The sequence below is a fragment of the Dipodomys ordii genome, unplaced genomic scaffold (assembly GCF_000151885.1).
Source record: "Dipodomys ordii isolate 6190 unplaced genomic scaffold, Dord_2.0 Scaffold55, whole genome shotgun sequence".
Classification (NCBI taxonomy): domain Eukaryota; kingdom Metazoa; phylum Chordata; class Mammalia; order Rodentia; family Heteromyidae; genus Dipodomys; species Dipodomys ordii.
The window spans coordinates 2392223-2409155 of NW_012267271.1; the positions used below are offsets into that span (position 1 = coordinate 2392223).

Below are 16933 nucleotides of genomic sequence, written 5' to 3' on the forward strand. Positions count from 1 at the left end.
TGGCACTGTGGCTCAAGTGGTAGAGCACTAGCCTTGAGCTGAATTGCTGAGGGACAGCGCCCAGGCCCAGAGTTCAGGCCCCACGACCGGACCCCTCCCCCCCCCAAAAAAAAGAATGACTGCCTTCACATGGCGCGCACACGCACACGCACACGCACACACACACACACACATGTTGCTTAATTTCAAGTGATATTTCTCACTTAAATTGAATAACAGCAAAGAGAATGGGGTTTTGCCCTCCATCAGGAAAAAAGCAACTTGATAAGAGGTCTGAGGACTCCTACTGTGTCCTGAATTCGGGGCATAAGGGACACCTCCTTGCAAACACTGAGCAGGGCTTTGTGGTGAAGTTTAGGAAGCACACAGTAAGTGGCTTTAACCTGGCATCTCTTCCCACCAAGTTCATGACTAAGTTTTTATGTCAACAGGGGACAAGCATTAAACATAGCCAACTGGGAGCACCAACAAATTTTTCTTTTTCAAAATACTTGTATTACCCTTATGACAGAGTTTTCCTCTTTTCAAAAATCACTCTCCAAAAGAAGTCCATTCGATAGTACAAAGTTAAAACCCATCAAATATACCATGCTTCTACCATATTAATCTTAAATATCTTTGCCAAACCGGAAATCCTTTCATTTTATGAGACCAGACTCAATAAAGCAATTGGAAGAGCCTCTTAGTTTAAAAAGCTTTCTGGATTAAAAAAAAAAAAAAGAACAGTAATTTATGTAAATGTATCAATCTCAATTGGCTTTCCTAGCATGAAAAGGAATAAATAACGCAGATCACTGTTTTTTGGATAATGAGACCTAAGTCTTTGCCAAGGATATGGCAGAAGACTTTGATGAAAATGGCAGGATGTGTACACAAAGGTGACCATAAGTGTGTGTATGATAAATGTGGACACTAGGGATGGACATAGATAAACAGGTAGAAGATTGGACATAGATGATTGGAGACAGAAGGAAAGACACTGGCTCAGCTGTATCTCAGTAAGTTAATAGGTATTTCATGATATAAAAAAAAATCAGTGACAGCAGAATTTCTATTAAGAAGGTTAAAAAAAAGTTCCATCTCTTTCTTGGACAATTCAAAATGCAATTGTTGTTAGAATATAAATAAATACATTACAAAATACACTATTGTGTAAAAAAAAACTTAGGGACAGAACAAATATGAATCTAAATTCTAAAAGAGAATGTGTGCTTATTAAATGTCTTTGAGTATTGAAGCAATTTAAAAACTATTAGATTGGCACCTGGAACCCCAAAACATGTACTTTCCCCTGGGGAAGGAGAAGCTATGCCTCTTCAATCATCCCCTAAATGCAAAGAGGTTTGACCCCCATGCAATAGATAAAAGTCACCCAAAAAATGAACAAAAGAGGTGTTTGGAAAAACCAGAACACCATTCATCCCAGCTAACGACTTGTTCATTATGAGTGATGATGGATAAAGACTTCTCATGCTGAGATGAAATCAAGATTTATATGCATTGTTTCCTCTCCCAACTTGTGGGAAGATCATCATCATTTAATTCTATCTCTGCGGCCAGTGATGGGCATCCAGAGAGCTGGTTATCAAACGGCGCAGTCAGCTGGCAAAAGCCGAAACGTGCAGTTGGCACATCTGGACGGAGCCGCCACAGCCGAGGGTGAACAATGACTCCTGGCAAGCATCCAAATTGCTTGCAGACGCTAGCAGGTCTCATCTACAACGGCCCCTACCAGCATCTCTCTCTCTCTCTTTTTTATGAGAATCAGATTTTCATTGCTCCATTCAATTGCTCTCCTCTGCCATTTTTTACAGCTCTTATCGTTCCCCTGGAATCCGGCCTTGAGACAGCTCATCCGTGTCCTTCACTGTGTTATCTCTTCTAACTTTTATTAAAACTTCAGCTTTCATCTGAAGATAGCTAATTAAATCTGGAACAGATTATATGCCGCCCCTTAAAAAGAGCACAGAACTATTTTCTTTGACCTGAGCAATGCTTTTTCTCTCTTCTAAGAGGTAAAATCAAAGGTGTTTAAGAAGTCTATTTACAAAGCAGAGGTATTTGCCATGTCACTTACAGTTGATTTATATTAAAATAGTCTGTAGTATGACAAATATTTGAGCTATTTCTCAAAATAATTATTTCCCAATACTGATCATATATTTGTCCTATAGCCTTTATTTTTTGTCCTATAGCCTTTAAATATTATGTTTAATACAATAAACATTATTTTTAAACATAAAGTTGGGTAATGATGAGCTGGAGATTAACAGCAATTTGTGCACATCAAGTGATTTATCTTTGTAAAATAATGTTTTAAAAGTTACCCTCATTTGGTGAAAAATAAAGATAATTTTTCCTTCTTTTTTCCCCTAAACACTAGTAAATAAAAAGTCACATGGAAAACTACATGAAAATATGAAATTAAAAACAGCGACTTAAGATTTATTCTTTGTTTTTAATATTTTGTGGTGCCAGAGATCCAACTCAGAGCCATGTGCATCCTCTCTCACTAAGCTACATCTCTAGCTCCTTGATTTGGATCTTAAGACATCTTTTCATTAAATAATGGCTAGCACAAGTAGCTCTGTCTCAATTTACCACAAATTATTAATGATGGAATGTTCATAACTGAAATGAACACATTCTTCTTACATGTATCACTGGCCCAGTCCTTTCCTGGGGCCCAAAGAAAGCTTAAAATTACTTCTTTATTTTTATTTTTAAACTAGAGACCTGTTAACCAACCTTCTACCAACAATAACTGAAACAACTTAGCCCATTAACAAACACATACATATATACACATGAACAGCTGCCCTCATAAACATACACACACACACACACATATACACACACACACATGCATGCACGCATGCACACATACATACACACTAAGTCCTTATAAGGGTTAAGCTTCATAGCCAGGTTATGATTTAATTATCCCACCTGAAATTTTCTGGGACCCTTTTCTTCGCTTCACTGCCTTTAGCAAGATTTCCTTCATGGTGACCTTTGTGTTGTCTACCTGAATAAGGGAGAATCCATGAGCAGCATTTCTGCAGAAAAAGAAAAATATTAAATCATCACCATCATCCACCCAGAGAGATGTTATTACAACCTTCACTGTGTTTCAGAAAGTTTTAAAATAAGTGTTCATCAAAGTGCTACTTATCTAAGGATAGGTTGAATAAATCTACTTCTAATGTGTGTGCATGAGGGGGGAGGGGTGCATGCTATTACATGCAGTTCCAACTGAAAAAGAGACTGGGGTTAGAACAGGTTTTTCTAATTTATCTCAAGTTGAGTGTAACTGCTCTGTGTGGGTCAGTAGTATCATGGGTGCCTAGTGCTGGCTCCCAAGACATGCAGGAAGGATTGACAATTGATAAAGTTGGCTTGTGTCCGTAGATGTCACTACAGGCAGATACAACCATCCTAATATGCTCATGATGCTCCAGAAGAAAAATGTCATGGAGGGTGGGGAAAGGATATTCCAAAAATAATTCAAATGGAGGAAAAGTAAAGCTCTTCCTAACTGGCTAGTATAGTATCTATCCATCCATCCATCCATCCATCCATCCATCCATCCATCCATCCATCCATCCATCCATCTATCCATCCACTTCAGTAGGACAGATTTCATTACCTCATTCCTAGAAAGCCAACAAAATACTAGATGAACCACAAGTGATTATAAGAAGAAACACTATTTTGTACAACTAAAGATAATAAAAAAATTATAAAAACACATAACTTAATTTCCAAGAAAAGAAAATGAAGAGGAAGAAAGGAGGAAGGAGAGAGGAAGGAGGAGGAGGAGAAGGAAAATCACTAATGGTACTCAAACTTCTGGTTAAATTGGGTTGGGGAAGGCTTTATCTAGATAAGAAAATTTAGCTACTGTGGAAGTATGCTAAAAACAGCAGCCCATCTCCTGGGTAAGGTATAACTTCATCAAGACTGTTAATTGCAATAGCAAGTATCACAAATCTTACCCACTATGCTTGGGCACTGGAACAAAACAGGCCAATTCCAAGTAGACTCATGTAACAAACAAGACCCAAGTTTCCAACTATGGAACAAGGGAATTGCTACAAAGAGTTTGGTCACATTCCCATTTCTCTGTAAGAATCTCAAAGGGGAACATGGCCAAAAAACATGGCAGAACTTCATACTGACAAGAATCTGAAAGAAAAGCCAAACCCCAAGCTAAGCCTTGGGAAAGCTTCCCAATGGTACGACAGGCTGTGAGGGAGCCTGAAGCCTAGGCTGGACCAAACCAGGTGGCTAGCTCTCCATAGGGGACAGGGGCCCGATCTCAAAACTGAGGACCTAATTTGCTTCCCTAATACAGAGACATCTCCACACTCCCCTTCTCCATACGGCTTGCTGTTTAATCCTTGACATTCCATTTGTTAAAAAGCAAAAGCTGAGGCTGGTCTAGCCAGCACGATCATCCATTTTAACTTGGTCAAGTTCTTGCTATCGAACAGCAGGCCTGAGGACTGTCAAGCTAATTTTACTGAACACTCTGTTACTGAATCATGCCTGAGCCCTGGCCATTCTTTACCTCAAAAGCTGGACCCCATCCCAGAACAATCTTTAAAAGTTTATTTTACTGATCAAAGCAAAATAAGAAACAGCTCTTTAAAACACACACACACACACACACAAAACTATATTTAGGGAAGGAGGCAGTAAGTGATACTTTGGCAAGAGTGCTGCAATGTAAAGTGCTTTGTGCATTTAAAAACTTGGGGGTATTTGCTCTGGCACTGGGCCAGTATGTGTTTGGAACAAATGCCAATCAACCGCGCTCAGATTTGCCTTCCCCTGCTTTCTCCTCAGAAGTCAGTATGGGCTCCATCTGTGACAATATGTTGGGCGATGGATGAGTAGGGCTGAAAGGCAACACAAGTTCTTGGGTTCTCACAAACTAGCACTGGCCTGGATCTCATAAACTCCCATCCACCTGGGTTCTACTTGAACTTCTGTAGATCTGAGTCTACTTACAAATTGTTTATTTTCTCTCCTGACCTGTGGCTGGCTGACAGTGTAATGCCAAGCCAATAAATATGTTCATCTTCTTTGGCAAAGGGAGATTTAAAAACTCAAAAGGAAGCCTTGTGTTTGCACTAACTTCCATAAATTAAAAGTGTCCTTTTAAAGGATCTTTTTTTTTTCCCTTGAGCAGAAGAAAATCCCCCAGTCTGTATTTTTCTGTCATTTTACCAAAACGTACCTGGGTGACAAGGTTAAAGCAAGCAGAGGAAATCCCTGGCACTTATCATCCACAGGCATTACTGATAAATTGTGTGGTGGAGGAATAAAGGATTACCTTCTGTATTTTTTCATTACACTTTTCTTTTGTTACAGAATACATAAATCCATTGTGGCACAATGTAATATGTATCACCATGCTACACCTGCGGACGCTTCCGAGCGGCTGCCATGTCTGTGCAGTCAGGAATGATAAGTGAACCACCCGTGAATGTTAACGATAGTGATCATTCTGAGGTAACTCGGCTCTCCATCTTCCTTTACAGCCTCTGCGCTGAAGCCAGGGTAGCAAGGTTCACGAAAGGAAAATGAAAACAGTGGCAAAGGGAAGGGGCGCGCCCCACGGCCCTTGGGGTGCCTTCACCCCAGCTCGAACCCCAGCAAGAATCGGGGCATTCAAAGGAGAATGGGAAGCTGTCCCAGGACCACGAACCTGACTAGCTCTGATGGTCGCGTCCTCGGGCCAGGCCCACACTCCACTCCTTCCCCCAGACAGATGCCACCTTGCGTCTTTCTCCAAGTCCACAGCACTACGGGGGAGGGAGGTTCAGGGGGCCAGCATTTTGGTTTCTGAGTGACCTACATACATGACTCTAAAGTGTAAGGATACAAAATAGAAGTGGTTCTCAGTGCCTACGTGGGTGCAACTGTTAACTCATGGTCCTGTTTAATACATGGAAGTGGAGACTTGCTACTACAATTTTCAGCTTGACTTCCAAACATTGGGGGTTTTATGCCTCATTTCTTTACATCCAGGGTTATTTTATGGGCTTTTTAGAAAGTCTATTGAAATACATCTTTTAAAGCCACTCTTATCCATGGAGGGCATTGGATCTGAGAAAGAGAAGACAATGGCTCCTAGTCCTGCTTCCCTTCCTCTGGGTTGTGACCTGTGCAGGGGATGATCACAGACCTGCAGGTGGGTCACACTTGGACCAGGGATCTTGGCTTCCCTTGTGGACAGGCATCTTGCTTCCACGGGGCAGGGCATTCTAGGAGCACCAAGCAGAGATAGCTGCCTTGCCTCAGCTCATGAGGTTCACTTTTGGGGACTGACTGAACGCTGCCAGGACTGCTTTAGTCAATTCAAAGCTAGGTCCTGTCAAGGCTGGAAACCACTGAAAAATATACAGGCATTTTAAGGAGAGATTACTCACCTGAGGCATTCAGCTCTGTGCCAGGCAAAGCCGCTCAGTTACTACATTAGGCCACTACAATGAGCGCTTTTCTTCTAAGTAGTAAACCAAAGGTGACAAGGGCACACAGGAAATGAGTACCAAAAAACATAGATTTTCTGTACAGGGGCAGAGACAGAGTCAGAAGCAAACAGGAGGGCAGCATATTGGAGAACACATGGTCTAGCAGTTAAATATATCTTTTTGGTTGAAATCCTGGTTTCATGGCTAACCAAAATGCTCTCCCTTACCATGAGAGAAACTTAGCTGTGCCTGCCTCTCTGCACACTATCATGAGGGTAAAATATGTGATGAATGCCAAGCCCCTGGCACTAAGACTGGCAAATAGTGAAAGGGGTTTCCTAAAATTGATTCTCTTTGTTCCCTGTGACCCATGTCATACCCCAAGAGGCTCCGCAGCCCCTCTATGTCCCAGCTCTATAGAAGCACTGTCTACTTGTGCGATGGCTGACAACACTCACTGCACTATGTAACTGGCAACCCTGAGGCAGGACCACATATTTTCTGCTGGCTTAGTGGTTCTATCCAGGGGGCACTGTCAGCAAGCAGGCCCTGGCCTGGGCATCAAAACCTCAAAGGAGGGTCCTGTGGCCTCACTTTTCAAAGCTTTCCCTTTGAAAGCAAACCATAGAACTAAGTATGCTCTACCTTGGCCTGACTCTGACTTTGGATGGGAATGATGAAAGTCAAAAATCACACTGGTAGCTGGGCATGAGTGGCTCACATCTGTAATCCTAGCTACCAAGGAAGCTGAGATCTAGATATCATGGTTTGAAGCTAGCCTGGACAGAGAGGTCTATAAGACTCTTATCTCTGGAAGTGGTGCTGTAGCTCAAGTGGTAGAGCGCTTGCCTTGAGCTGAAGAGCTGAGGGACAGCGCCCAAGCCCAGAGTTCAAGCCCCATGACCGTCCAAAAAAAACAAAAACAAAAAACCAACTAATCTCTAACCAGCAAAAAGCTATAAGTAGAGCTGTGGTTCAAGTGGTAGAGTGTCAGTCTTGAGTGAAAAAGCTGTGGGACAGCACCAAGGTCCCATGTTCAAGCCCCAGTATCAGCACAAAAGAGAAAGAAAGAAAAAAAGAAAGAAAGAAAGGAAGGAAGGAAGAAAGAAAGAAAGAGAGAGAGAAAGAGAGAGAGAAAGAAAGGAGGGAGGGAGGGAGGGAGGGAGAGAGAGAGGAAGGAAAGATAGAGGAAAGGAAAGAAAGAAAGAAAAAAGAAAGGGGAAAAGAGAAGAAAAATCACAGTATTTCAGAGAAATTTGTTAAGATTTAGCTAGAGCTTTTGAATTTGTACATTGCATGTTGTTCACTGTTTAACAATTATAAAAATAATAGCAACTATTATTACCAACCACTTACTATGTGCCCAGTGCTGGCTTAAGCTTAAATAGTATCTATGTTAATTTGTTCAATCCTAAAATTGGTACTATTATCATTCCATTTTGTAGAAATAGAGATGGTTGGCATCAGGGAATTTACCTGAGATTTACTGGATATCTACTTTTGGATTCAGAAATCAGCAATATGGTCCCTAAACCTACATAGCACAATCTAGTGAGGGAGAAAGGCAAAGAAGACAACAAACACTGATAGTTGCCTATGACAAACACACAAAAGGGGCAAGGTGTGACTGAGACACCGGGACACCTAACCCAGCCAAATTCTGACAAATCAGAGAAGCTTCCTTGTGAGAAGATGTCTCAAATCACACTTGTGGTTTAGCTCTACAACATGCCAAGAAAGACAATGGAAACACCAGGAGGCAGAAGGGCTCAGCAAGCTCTAGAATATGACTGGTTTGGAGTACACCTTTGCCATCACTAGATAAACAACACAGTCACTCTGACTTCATTTCCACATGGACAAAATGGGGCAGGCAATAATTCTTAGACTGTAAGACTGCTTCTAAAGTGTTTACATACTATCAAATAATAAACATTTAATAAGCAACAACAACTAAAGGCTTTTCTCCATCTATACAAAGAAGTGATATATAACAAGTCAATATTAATAGTCAACACTTACTAAACAGTACGTTTACATAATCATTACCTCCCAAAACATAGGCCCATTTTAGTAACAGATGACACTGAGATTGGGTCAGATTAAGACACTTATTTAGAGTTATATACCAAATGAATGGGTCACATGGTTGTACCAGGTCCTAGAGGAACCACAGCTTGACCATAGGTCTGTGAGACTGTGAAGCCTGTGTTGTTTAACTTCTCCATGCTCAGGAGGGAGGAGACTACCAGAAAGTATATCCTTTAGTTGGGAACCAATGACCAACCTGTGAGAAAGGTTCAGCTGCCAGTGTAACAAACACTGCTCGACTATAAATGTCTCTTCTCTCAGAGTAGCCACATGACTGAGAAGATCTTTTTGAAAAGACCTTGGAGAATGTCATGGTTTCCAGAGTCACAGTCTGTTTCCAGAGGTGGGAGAAGGCTGCCAAGAACAGCACTCCTTTCTCCAGTGCTGAGCGGTTCACAATAGCATTGCTGACATACTCCTCTGCTTCCCAATCTGCTATGAGCCCACTTCCAGGTGTGCTCATTCCCTCATTTCAAGCTAGAAAATAAAAACATATAAGGAAGAGGAAGCTTCGTAATAGCTGCAGCATGCCTACTTTAAACTCAGCCCTTCGGGTATTACTTTATCCATAAGGAGAGTTGATCCAGTGTGAATGCTGTAGTTTGTTTTCCCTTGCACTGACCAATTTTTTTTTAAAGATCAAAGCGTATTGTGTGAGCATGTGATGTTTGACATTGGACAAAGTACTCTTTTTCAAAACAGACATTTTCCAAAAACATAACTCGCTAGACTAATGGGCAGTGAGAAGCCAAAATGACTGCCCTCCGCCTTCTCCTTGTGTATCTTTGCCAGAGTCCTTGGGACTTGCCAAATCTGGTCATGCCTGCTTAGCTTGCTCGACTGATTGTGCCAGAAAAGAAAATAAGACACAGATGTATTTGAGCTCTTTGAAATGCCAGTAAGAGAGACAGCTAATGGCTTCATTTCGACCCTCCCCTTCCAGCTGGGCACAGGTGGGGGATAATGAGGTCCCTCTCCCTAATCAAACTCAATTATTTACTACTCTATATAACCGCAAAGACATTCACATTCAGTTCAGAATATAAAACACACCGTGAGCTACTTCCAACCACTGCCATTGGGTATTTATAACAAACTCAAGTGGCTAACAGTTTGCCTTGGCAGGAGTTTAAGTGTGTAAAGTTTTGCAAACTGTTTCTGTTCAAATATGTCCTGCTGAAAAGGGGTCCCAGGCGGGGTTCCATAACTGTCAGGTCAGTGAACTGCATAACATCTGAGAATGTATTCACCATGCAGTGCCGACAGGATCTGGAAATCAAACGCTTCGTTCTATCGCAACCTTCTGAGAAGCATCATGGTTTTTTCAACAGCAAGACTGACATGGTATTAATAAACATTACAAGTCACTAGCCTGACATGTACATAGCAGCAGTTGACAGACTCCAACATCAGCTGAGGGGAGAACAGAGGAAATCAAAATGAGACATAGTAACTAAACATGGCCAAAGGGGGTGTATCACATTAATGTCAGAGATGTGAGGCCTAAACTTTTAGGAGATACAGTAACTAAAGCAACAATTTGGTATAATTTTTGGATACCAAAGTAAATTGATGGCTATCTACAATGTGGGCTTTTATTGTAGGAACAAAGCATATCCTGGCATGATGTCAACAGACATTCCAGTGAGCAAAACATACATGCTGGGCTTGTCTGACCTTTAAATTCTTAGAAGTATGTAATTAATGTTTTCCATCTTTATTACTAGCTCCAATATTTCTGTTACTTTAAACAGAAACAAAGAAAAATCTTTTCTTTTCTCTAGACAGTAGCTGTTGCCAAAAAGGAAATCAAGTCAGATTTACAAATACAAAATTAAACAGGCTGCATATGGTACATTTCCACACATGAGGACAATCTGGACAATGAAAATGTTTGCTAATACAACAGAATGAAAAGAAACAACACACAGTTGCTCCTCTATGACTCGAACAAACAATAAATAACTAAGATGATTTATACCCATATTGTCAGGCCTGGTTACCAAAGAGCACACACCCATATTGTTTATTCCAGGTCCTATTTTAGCTCTGCTCCCTTCCAAACTGTGAAACCTTGGGTAATTATCTCTCTCTGATCCTCCACTCATATATTTATTATAAAATCAGTTGCTTGTACAACCTAAGTGAGATAATATTTGCTACAGACATGAGAGTGAGTGTGCCAAATGTCCCTCCCTCTTTTCTTCTCTTGTCCTTTTATAGACCAAAAGGCAAGACTATGGAGCAAAAAAGGTTTCAAGCTAGTGATACTCTTTTCAATAAATATCTAGTCATTTGGGGTATACTTTGAAGATACCATCAAGAAGGTAAGCCCTTTGGAAAAGCAGGAAATTGCCCTGAGTGTGGGACATGCCTCTTAAGAAGGTAGCCCACTCTTCCTTTTGTGTGGAGCCAAGAGAAGCCAAGGCAATCTCCCCAGCCCTGTGGGCCTCACTGCCTATAAGGCCTTCAACCCTCTCCCTCTTGGCCCTTCACTCAAACAGCAAAACCCTATCTGGACCCCAAATGCTTGCAGCAGTTGGTTGGAACCATTCCTTTCCCATGTTCATCTGCTGTATTAAACTTTTTTTTTTTTTTTTTTTGCTGGTCCTGAGGCTTGAACTCAGGGCCTAGGTGCTGTCGCTGATCCTCTTTGTGCTCAAGGATAGGACTCTACCACCACTTGAACCACAGTGCCACTTCCAGCTTTTTTGAGTAGTTTATTGGAGATAAGAATCTCATGGGACTTTTCTGCCCGGGCTGGCTTCAAACCATGAGCCTCAGATCTTAGCCTCCTAAGTAGCTAGGATTATAGGCATGAGCCACTCACTGGCACTCAGCTTATAGTAAATCTTTTTTTTTGGGGGGGGGGTTGGTTGTGGGACCTGAACTCTGGGCCTGGGTGCTGTCCCTGCACTCTTCAGCTCAAGGTGAGCATTCTACCGCTTGAGCCAAAGCGCCACTTTTGGTTTTCTAATGGTTTATTGGAGATAAGAGTCTCACGGAGTTTCCTGCCCGGGCTGGTTTTGAACCGTGATCCTCAGATCTCAGCCTCCTGAATAGCTAGGATTATAGGCGTGAGCCACTGTCACCTGGCTGCACAGTTGCTTTTGTCACTGGCATTTTTGAACCCTAGAAATTCGGACTGAATTAGCCCTGTGGTAAAGGATGGAAGAGTGTGACCAGACAGGCCCACTGCATATCCTACCACATCTAAAAGATCAGCAGGCCCTGGCTTGCTGATGACTGCTGGCAAGCAGCCCTTCTTCAGAGGTTGGGCACCACCTGAAATTCAGCTCTTTATCTGGCTTTGTGGGCCAATCAAAACCTCTCTCATTCCTATTATCCCCTTCTTCCCTCTCCAACAGTCCTGACAGTCATCCTTTAAATGCTTAGGTTTAAAGGAGTAAACTGTCAGGATGGCCGAGTAGTCTAAGGTGCCAGACTCAAGCACATATATGGTATATATGCACACACCGGAGGGAAACCAGGAGGAGGACACAGAACTAGAAGGAATCAGGGAAAAACATACAACAAACAGCAGGACCCATCAGCTGCACTGGACATTGATCAAAAGGAACTAAGCAACTCAACTGCAGCGATGGGAGGGAGGGAACAAGTGGGAAAGAGGCAACAGATGACACTAAGCAAAAGGAAAAAAATGTACATATCATCCAATGTGGAAGAAATAACTGTATTGTCAAAGCTCATAGAACTCAAATGGTATAGACCACAATAGACAATTTGCCCCTGAAAGTTAGAATGTGTTTGTGACTTTAACTAAGCATCAGTATCCCACAATACTGTGAAATTTGGAAAATTATGTAATCACTTAATCACAATAAAGAATTTGAAAAAAAAAGTAGTAAACTATCAGCAACTTAGAGATTCCTGTTTATACCTATTTGCTCTGTCCAAAATCAATCAAGAACAGGGATAGCTCAGAATCCACTTGCAGATTTGGCAAATAGGTAGTTTGCATTAGCAGGTTCCTCGTTCACAAGCTGTTAATCTCTTCTCTTTCCTTAAACAATTCTCATGTCCAGGGGTATTCTGAGGGCTAAAAGCCTTGGAGGTTAAGGCTAGATTTAGATCTGACTAAAGAAGAAAATCAAAAGACTGATAAACTCTAGAAGACAATTTTAACTCCACATTATTTACTCAGAACATTTTTCCAATAGAGATCCATTCATGTTAACTAGTCTTCTAAAATGTAAATAATTATATGCACAATAATTCATTATCTTTACATGATGGAATGAAGGGAAATCTTTCCATCTCTCTCTTCTTTTCCTTCCCTCCCTTCTTTCCATTCTGGGGATTGAAGAGCCAGTACAAGTCACGCAAGTACTCAGCACTGATGCATACCCCATCACTAAAATGTTCTTTTGTATTAAAAAAAGAAATCTATTTTCTAATTTTTCTGTGATGTCTATATATACTGTCTAATAAAAAAATAACCCAAAGGAAAGTTAAATCTCATTTACATCTTTGTATGAATTATTCAGATTTGATAAACCTGACGGAAATAAAAACAGCGATGTAATAACACTATATACTACAGTCTAAGCCAAAATTAATTCTCACAGCAGCATCTTCTGAGGTTCAGAGGCTCCCAAGAGTCAACTAATGAATTCACAGGCTAAGTTTCAGAACTTAAAATTTGATTTTAGTTCAATGAAAAACATATACATATATACATCCAAACCATATATAAACGACACACACATATTATTCACAAAGAGCAAAATGATATATCCATCACTATATGTGATATGCATACAAATATATTTATATATGATAGGTGGAGAGAGAGAGAGAGAGAGAAAGAGAAAAAGAGAGAAAGAGAGAGAGAGAGAGAGGGGCCACTCCCAGCCTTGCATGTTCTCCTTTCTCTACAGGGCTGAAGCAACACTGGGTGACACTTAGAAAAGAAATGCCTAGGAACACACCTGGCCCTCTTCAGACAGATGCCATCAGGAAATAAATTTACTGGAATAAGCCAGAGGCTGACAAATCTAGCCCATGTCTTTTGCCTCTGTATTATCTATGGCTTTTATACAACATGGCAGAGTTGAACCACAGAAACTATATGACACACAAGCCTAAAATATTTTCTATCTGGTTCTTTACAGAAAAAGTTTGCTAACCCTAGGGATAAGCTGTTGAGATGTGTGGGTTGTAGCAGCTAGAGTTATTTAACATCACTAACAGACTTCATAAAGGTCAAATCACATCACTGTGAGCTGCACACAAAAATAGTTTGCTACACTGAGAAAGATGGTGGAGGAACTCTGGGCTTTCTGATTTCTAAATAATTTGTGCTCTTTGGTGCCCAGGATGCACTGTGTACAGGGATCAATCAGGTAATGTGCTCACCTACACATGCTCAATCGACAACAGCAGCAAGTAGGGTAACCCCAACTATCATGGTTTACTGGAGGCAGGAACAAGATGATGTGGTAAGGTCTTTAAGTCTGTGTAGATGTATGCACTTTAGGGTTATTAAACTGAACTCAAAGCCTCATATTGGCTAGGCCACTTGTGTTATGTCTTAGTTATTTTCCAGATAGGGTTTCACTTTTTGGCCAGGCTAGCCTAGACCATGGTCCTCCTATGTACATTTCCTGCATGATTGAGATGATAGACATGGACCACTACACCCAACTTCTTATTGGTTGAGATGGGTTGTCATAAACTTTTTGCCTGAACTGTCTTCAAACCATGATCCTTTCCATCTCAGTTTCCCAGTAGCTAGAATGACAGGCTTGTCACCTCAACCAGCTGACTTTCAGTCCTCACCAAACCAGTATGAATTAGTCATGTTAGCAGAAAGTATGATGGGACAAATGGGAAGAAGACTTTTCCAACAGAAAGCATTTGCATTTTGGGGGAGATACACTATAAATCAGTCGGGCCATTAAAATAATGTACTGGTAATTAAAACTACATTTATTCTTTAAAAGGAAAATAATAATGGTAATCATGTTTCCATGAAAATAGAAATCAAAAGACTCAGTTGACAAGTAAAACATTTAACACTCATTAAACCCAACACCATCAATTTAACTTCAGCAAAACATCAGCATTAAAGTTAATTTGTACTTTATTCATGTTATAATTTTATTTGTATTTAATTTCTAATTTTGTTTAGGTTGTCTAAATATGGAACTTATAGCTAGAACATTACAAAACTTTATAGCTAGAGCTTTACATTTGTATGAATTCTGATAACATTATAAAAAAATTGAACCAAAATTGAAAGTAATTTGTTTTCCTTTAAAAGACTTCATATGTATATCACTTATATGTAAGAAAATTCGAGGGCTGGAAAGGTGGCTCAGGGGTAGACAGCTTGCCTTGCATGCATGAGGCCCTGGGTGATTACTCAGCACCACATAAGCAGAAAAAGCCAGAAGTGGTGCTGTGGCTCAAGTGGTAGAGCGCTAGCCTTGAGCTGAAGAGCTGACAGACAGCACCCAGGCCCAGAGTTCAGGCCCCACATCACCACCACCACCACAACAACAACAAATAAGAAAATCCTGTTATCCACTTCATATAGGTGGAGAAACTAAGGTAAGAGGTTGTCCAAAGTCATGGAGCAGGTCACCAGTGAAGCTGAGATTTGAACTCAGGTTTGGCAAAGTTCAAAGCCTAGGCTGCTTTACTTGGAGGGCAAGATGGTATGGTAAAGGCTGTAGGGTGGGTGGTTGCCAGGGCCTCTCAAGCCAGGAGGTAACTTAGTGCTTCCTCATAGTCAAGAGGCAGGAGCAGGGAGGAAGTGGTGGCTGGACCCAAGTTTTCCTGCAGCCCATAATCAACTAAAAGATTCACTTATTCCTTCTCCTGAAGTCCTGTGCTGTGTGCTAAGGGTACATACATTTATCTGTACCTTCTCGGTCTTCAAGCAGTTTATGGTCTTGCCTATCTTTGAGAATGTCTGATCATAAGAGAACCAATTTGAAAGTCTTAGAATTACCAGTGTCCACCACCTTCCTGCTTTCAATGAAAGTTATTTCTAGTCAGCTTTTTCAGTCCAGGTGAGCAAGGTCATAATAAAATCTGGGCTACTTGTAGGTTAAATGAGATCACTTATATAGTTGGCACTTCATATTGGTAAGTACTAGTTTACTTCTAATTGTCAAACCTGATTCCCTCTTTTTGCTCAGCCCAGAGTCTTCTCTGTTAGTTTTTAATCCCTTCTCTACTACTGGGAGGTGTGAGGAGGAAGGAGAAAAGAAGAGAAGGTGCTGTGGCTTTTCTCATGGATTTCCTTTTTAGACAATACTAGACAAGACCATGGCAATTATTGAGGCTCTCTGTCCTGCATTTGCAGAAGTATTTTCTAGCTTAGAATATGGACCAGGAAGGTGGGTGAGATTCCTGAACCAAGAACATACACCCAAGACAGATGGTCAGTCATCTGTACTAGTTTATCAGATAACTGAGCAAAAAGAAATAATTTATCAGCACTTTTGTCCTAATGTTCACATACAAAGATTTCACCTTATCTCATGTTTTCAGAAACATTCCATACATGTCAAATAGACTTTCTTGAAATTTAAAATAGAAAAAATGATTGGCTGAGGTGTCTACTTGAGAGTAGAAATGCAGAGATGGAGGCAATTTGGAAGAAAATAGAACATGGAGTTTAAAACGGTTGTTAAACCTCTGTTATTGCCCCCAATCTTTCCCCAGAAGGCAGGGTGCTCACTGAGACTCTGTGTGGTATTCAGTGCCTGTCCTGGGAAGGCCATTCACCCCAGGCTCAACCTACTGCACTGAAAATCACTGCTTTAAGGCTCTTTCTCAAAAGCACTTTCAGTCTTCTCTAGACAACACCAGATAAGCCCTGGCAACTCTATGAAATAATATTAATGTTTATGTATTAAAATCTCTTTTAGTTACTTATTGAAGTAAAAATGCAAGTAACAACATATTAAAATGCCACTGAATGCATGTTTCTTCTTTTTTGTAGTGCTATATACAAAAAAGCTATTCTAAAACTTTGTAATGTTCATATTGAAAAAGGTGGCTTTATGAATGCTACTGATAGCATTATATATTGGTGCATCTTCTAGAAGGTTATTTGACAATAAAAGGGAGTGTTTTGGGCTAGGTTGTATAGCCTAGTGGTAGAGCCCTTACCTATATGAGGCTTGGTTCAATTCTCATCATCACAAAAAATTTAAGGATTCTTTTTTGGGTCTGGTCCTGGGCCCCGAACTCTGGGCCTGGGCGCTGTCCCTCAGCTCTTCAGCTCAAGGCTAGCGCTCTGGCCACAGTGCCACTTCCGGCTTTTTTCTTTTTGCTTATGTGGTGCTGAGGAATCGAACCCAGGGCCTCATGCATGCAAGGCA

The 16933-nt window shown here is 40.9% G+C and overlaps 1 protein-coding gene across 5 annotated transcripts in view; it reads right to left on the reverse strand.

Annotated features, from left to right (window-relative positions):
- Mapkap1 (mitogen-activated protein kinase associated protein 1) overlaps positions 1–16933 on the reverse strand; it is a 234357-nt gene that overhangs the window by 94070 nt on the left and 123354 nt on the right. For all 5 annotated transcript variants that reach the window (XM_013021480.1, XM_013021475.1, XM_013021479.1 and 2 more), the window contains exon 7: positions 2950–3059. In XM_013021480.1, the coding sequence (XP_012876934.1) occupies positions 2950–3059 (110 nt within the window). The remainder of the gene's footprint in view (positions 1–2949; positions 3060–16933) is intronic.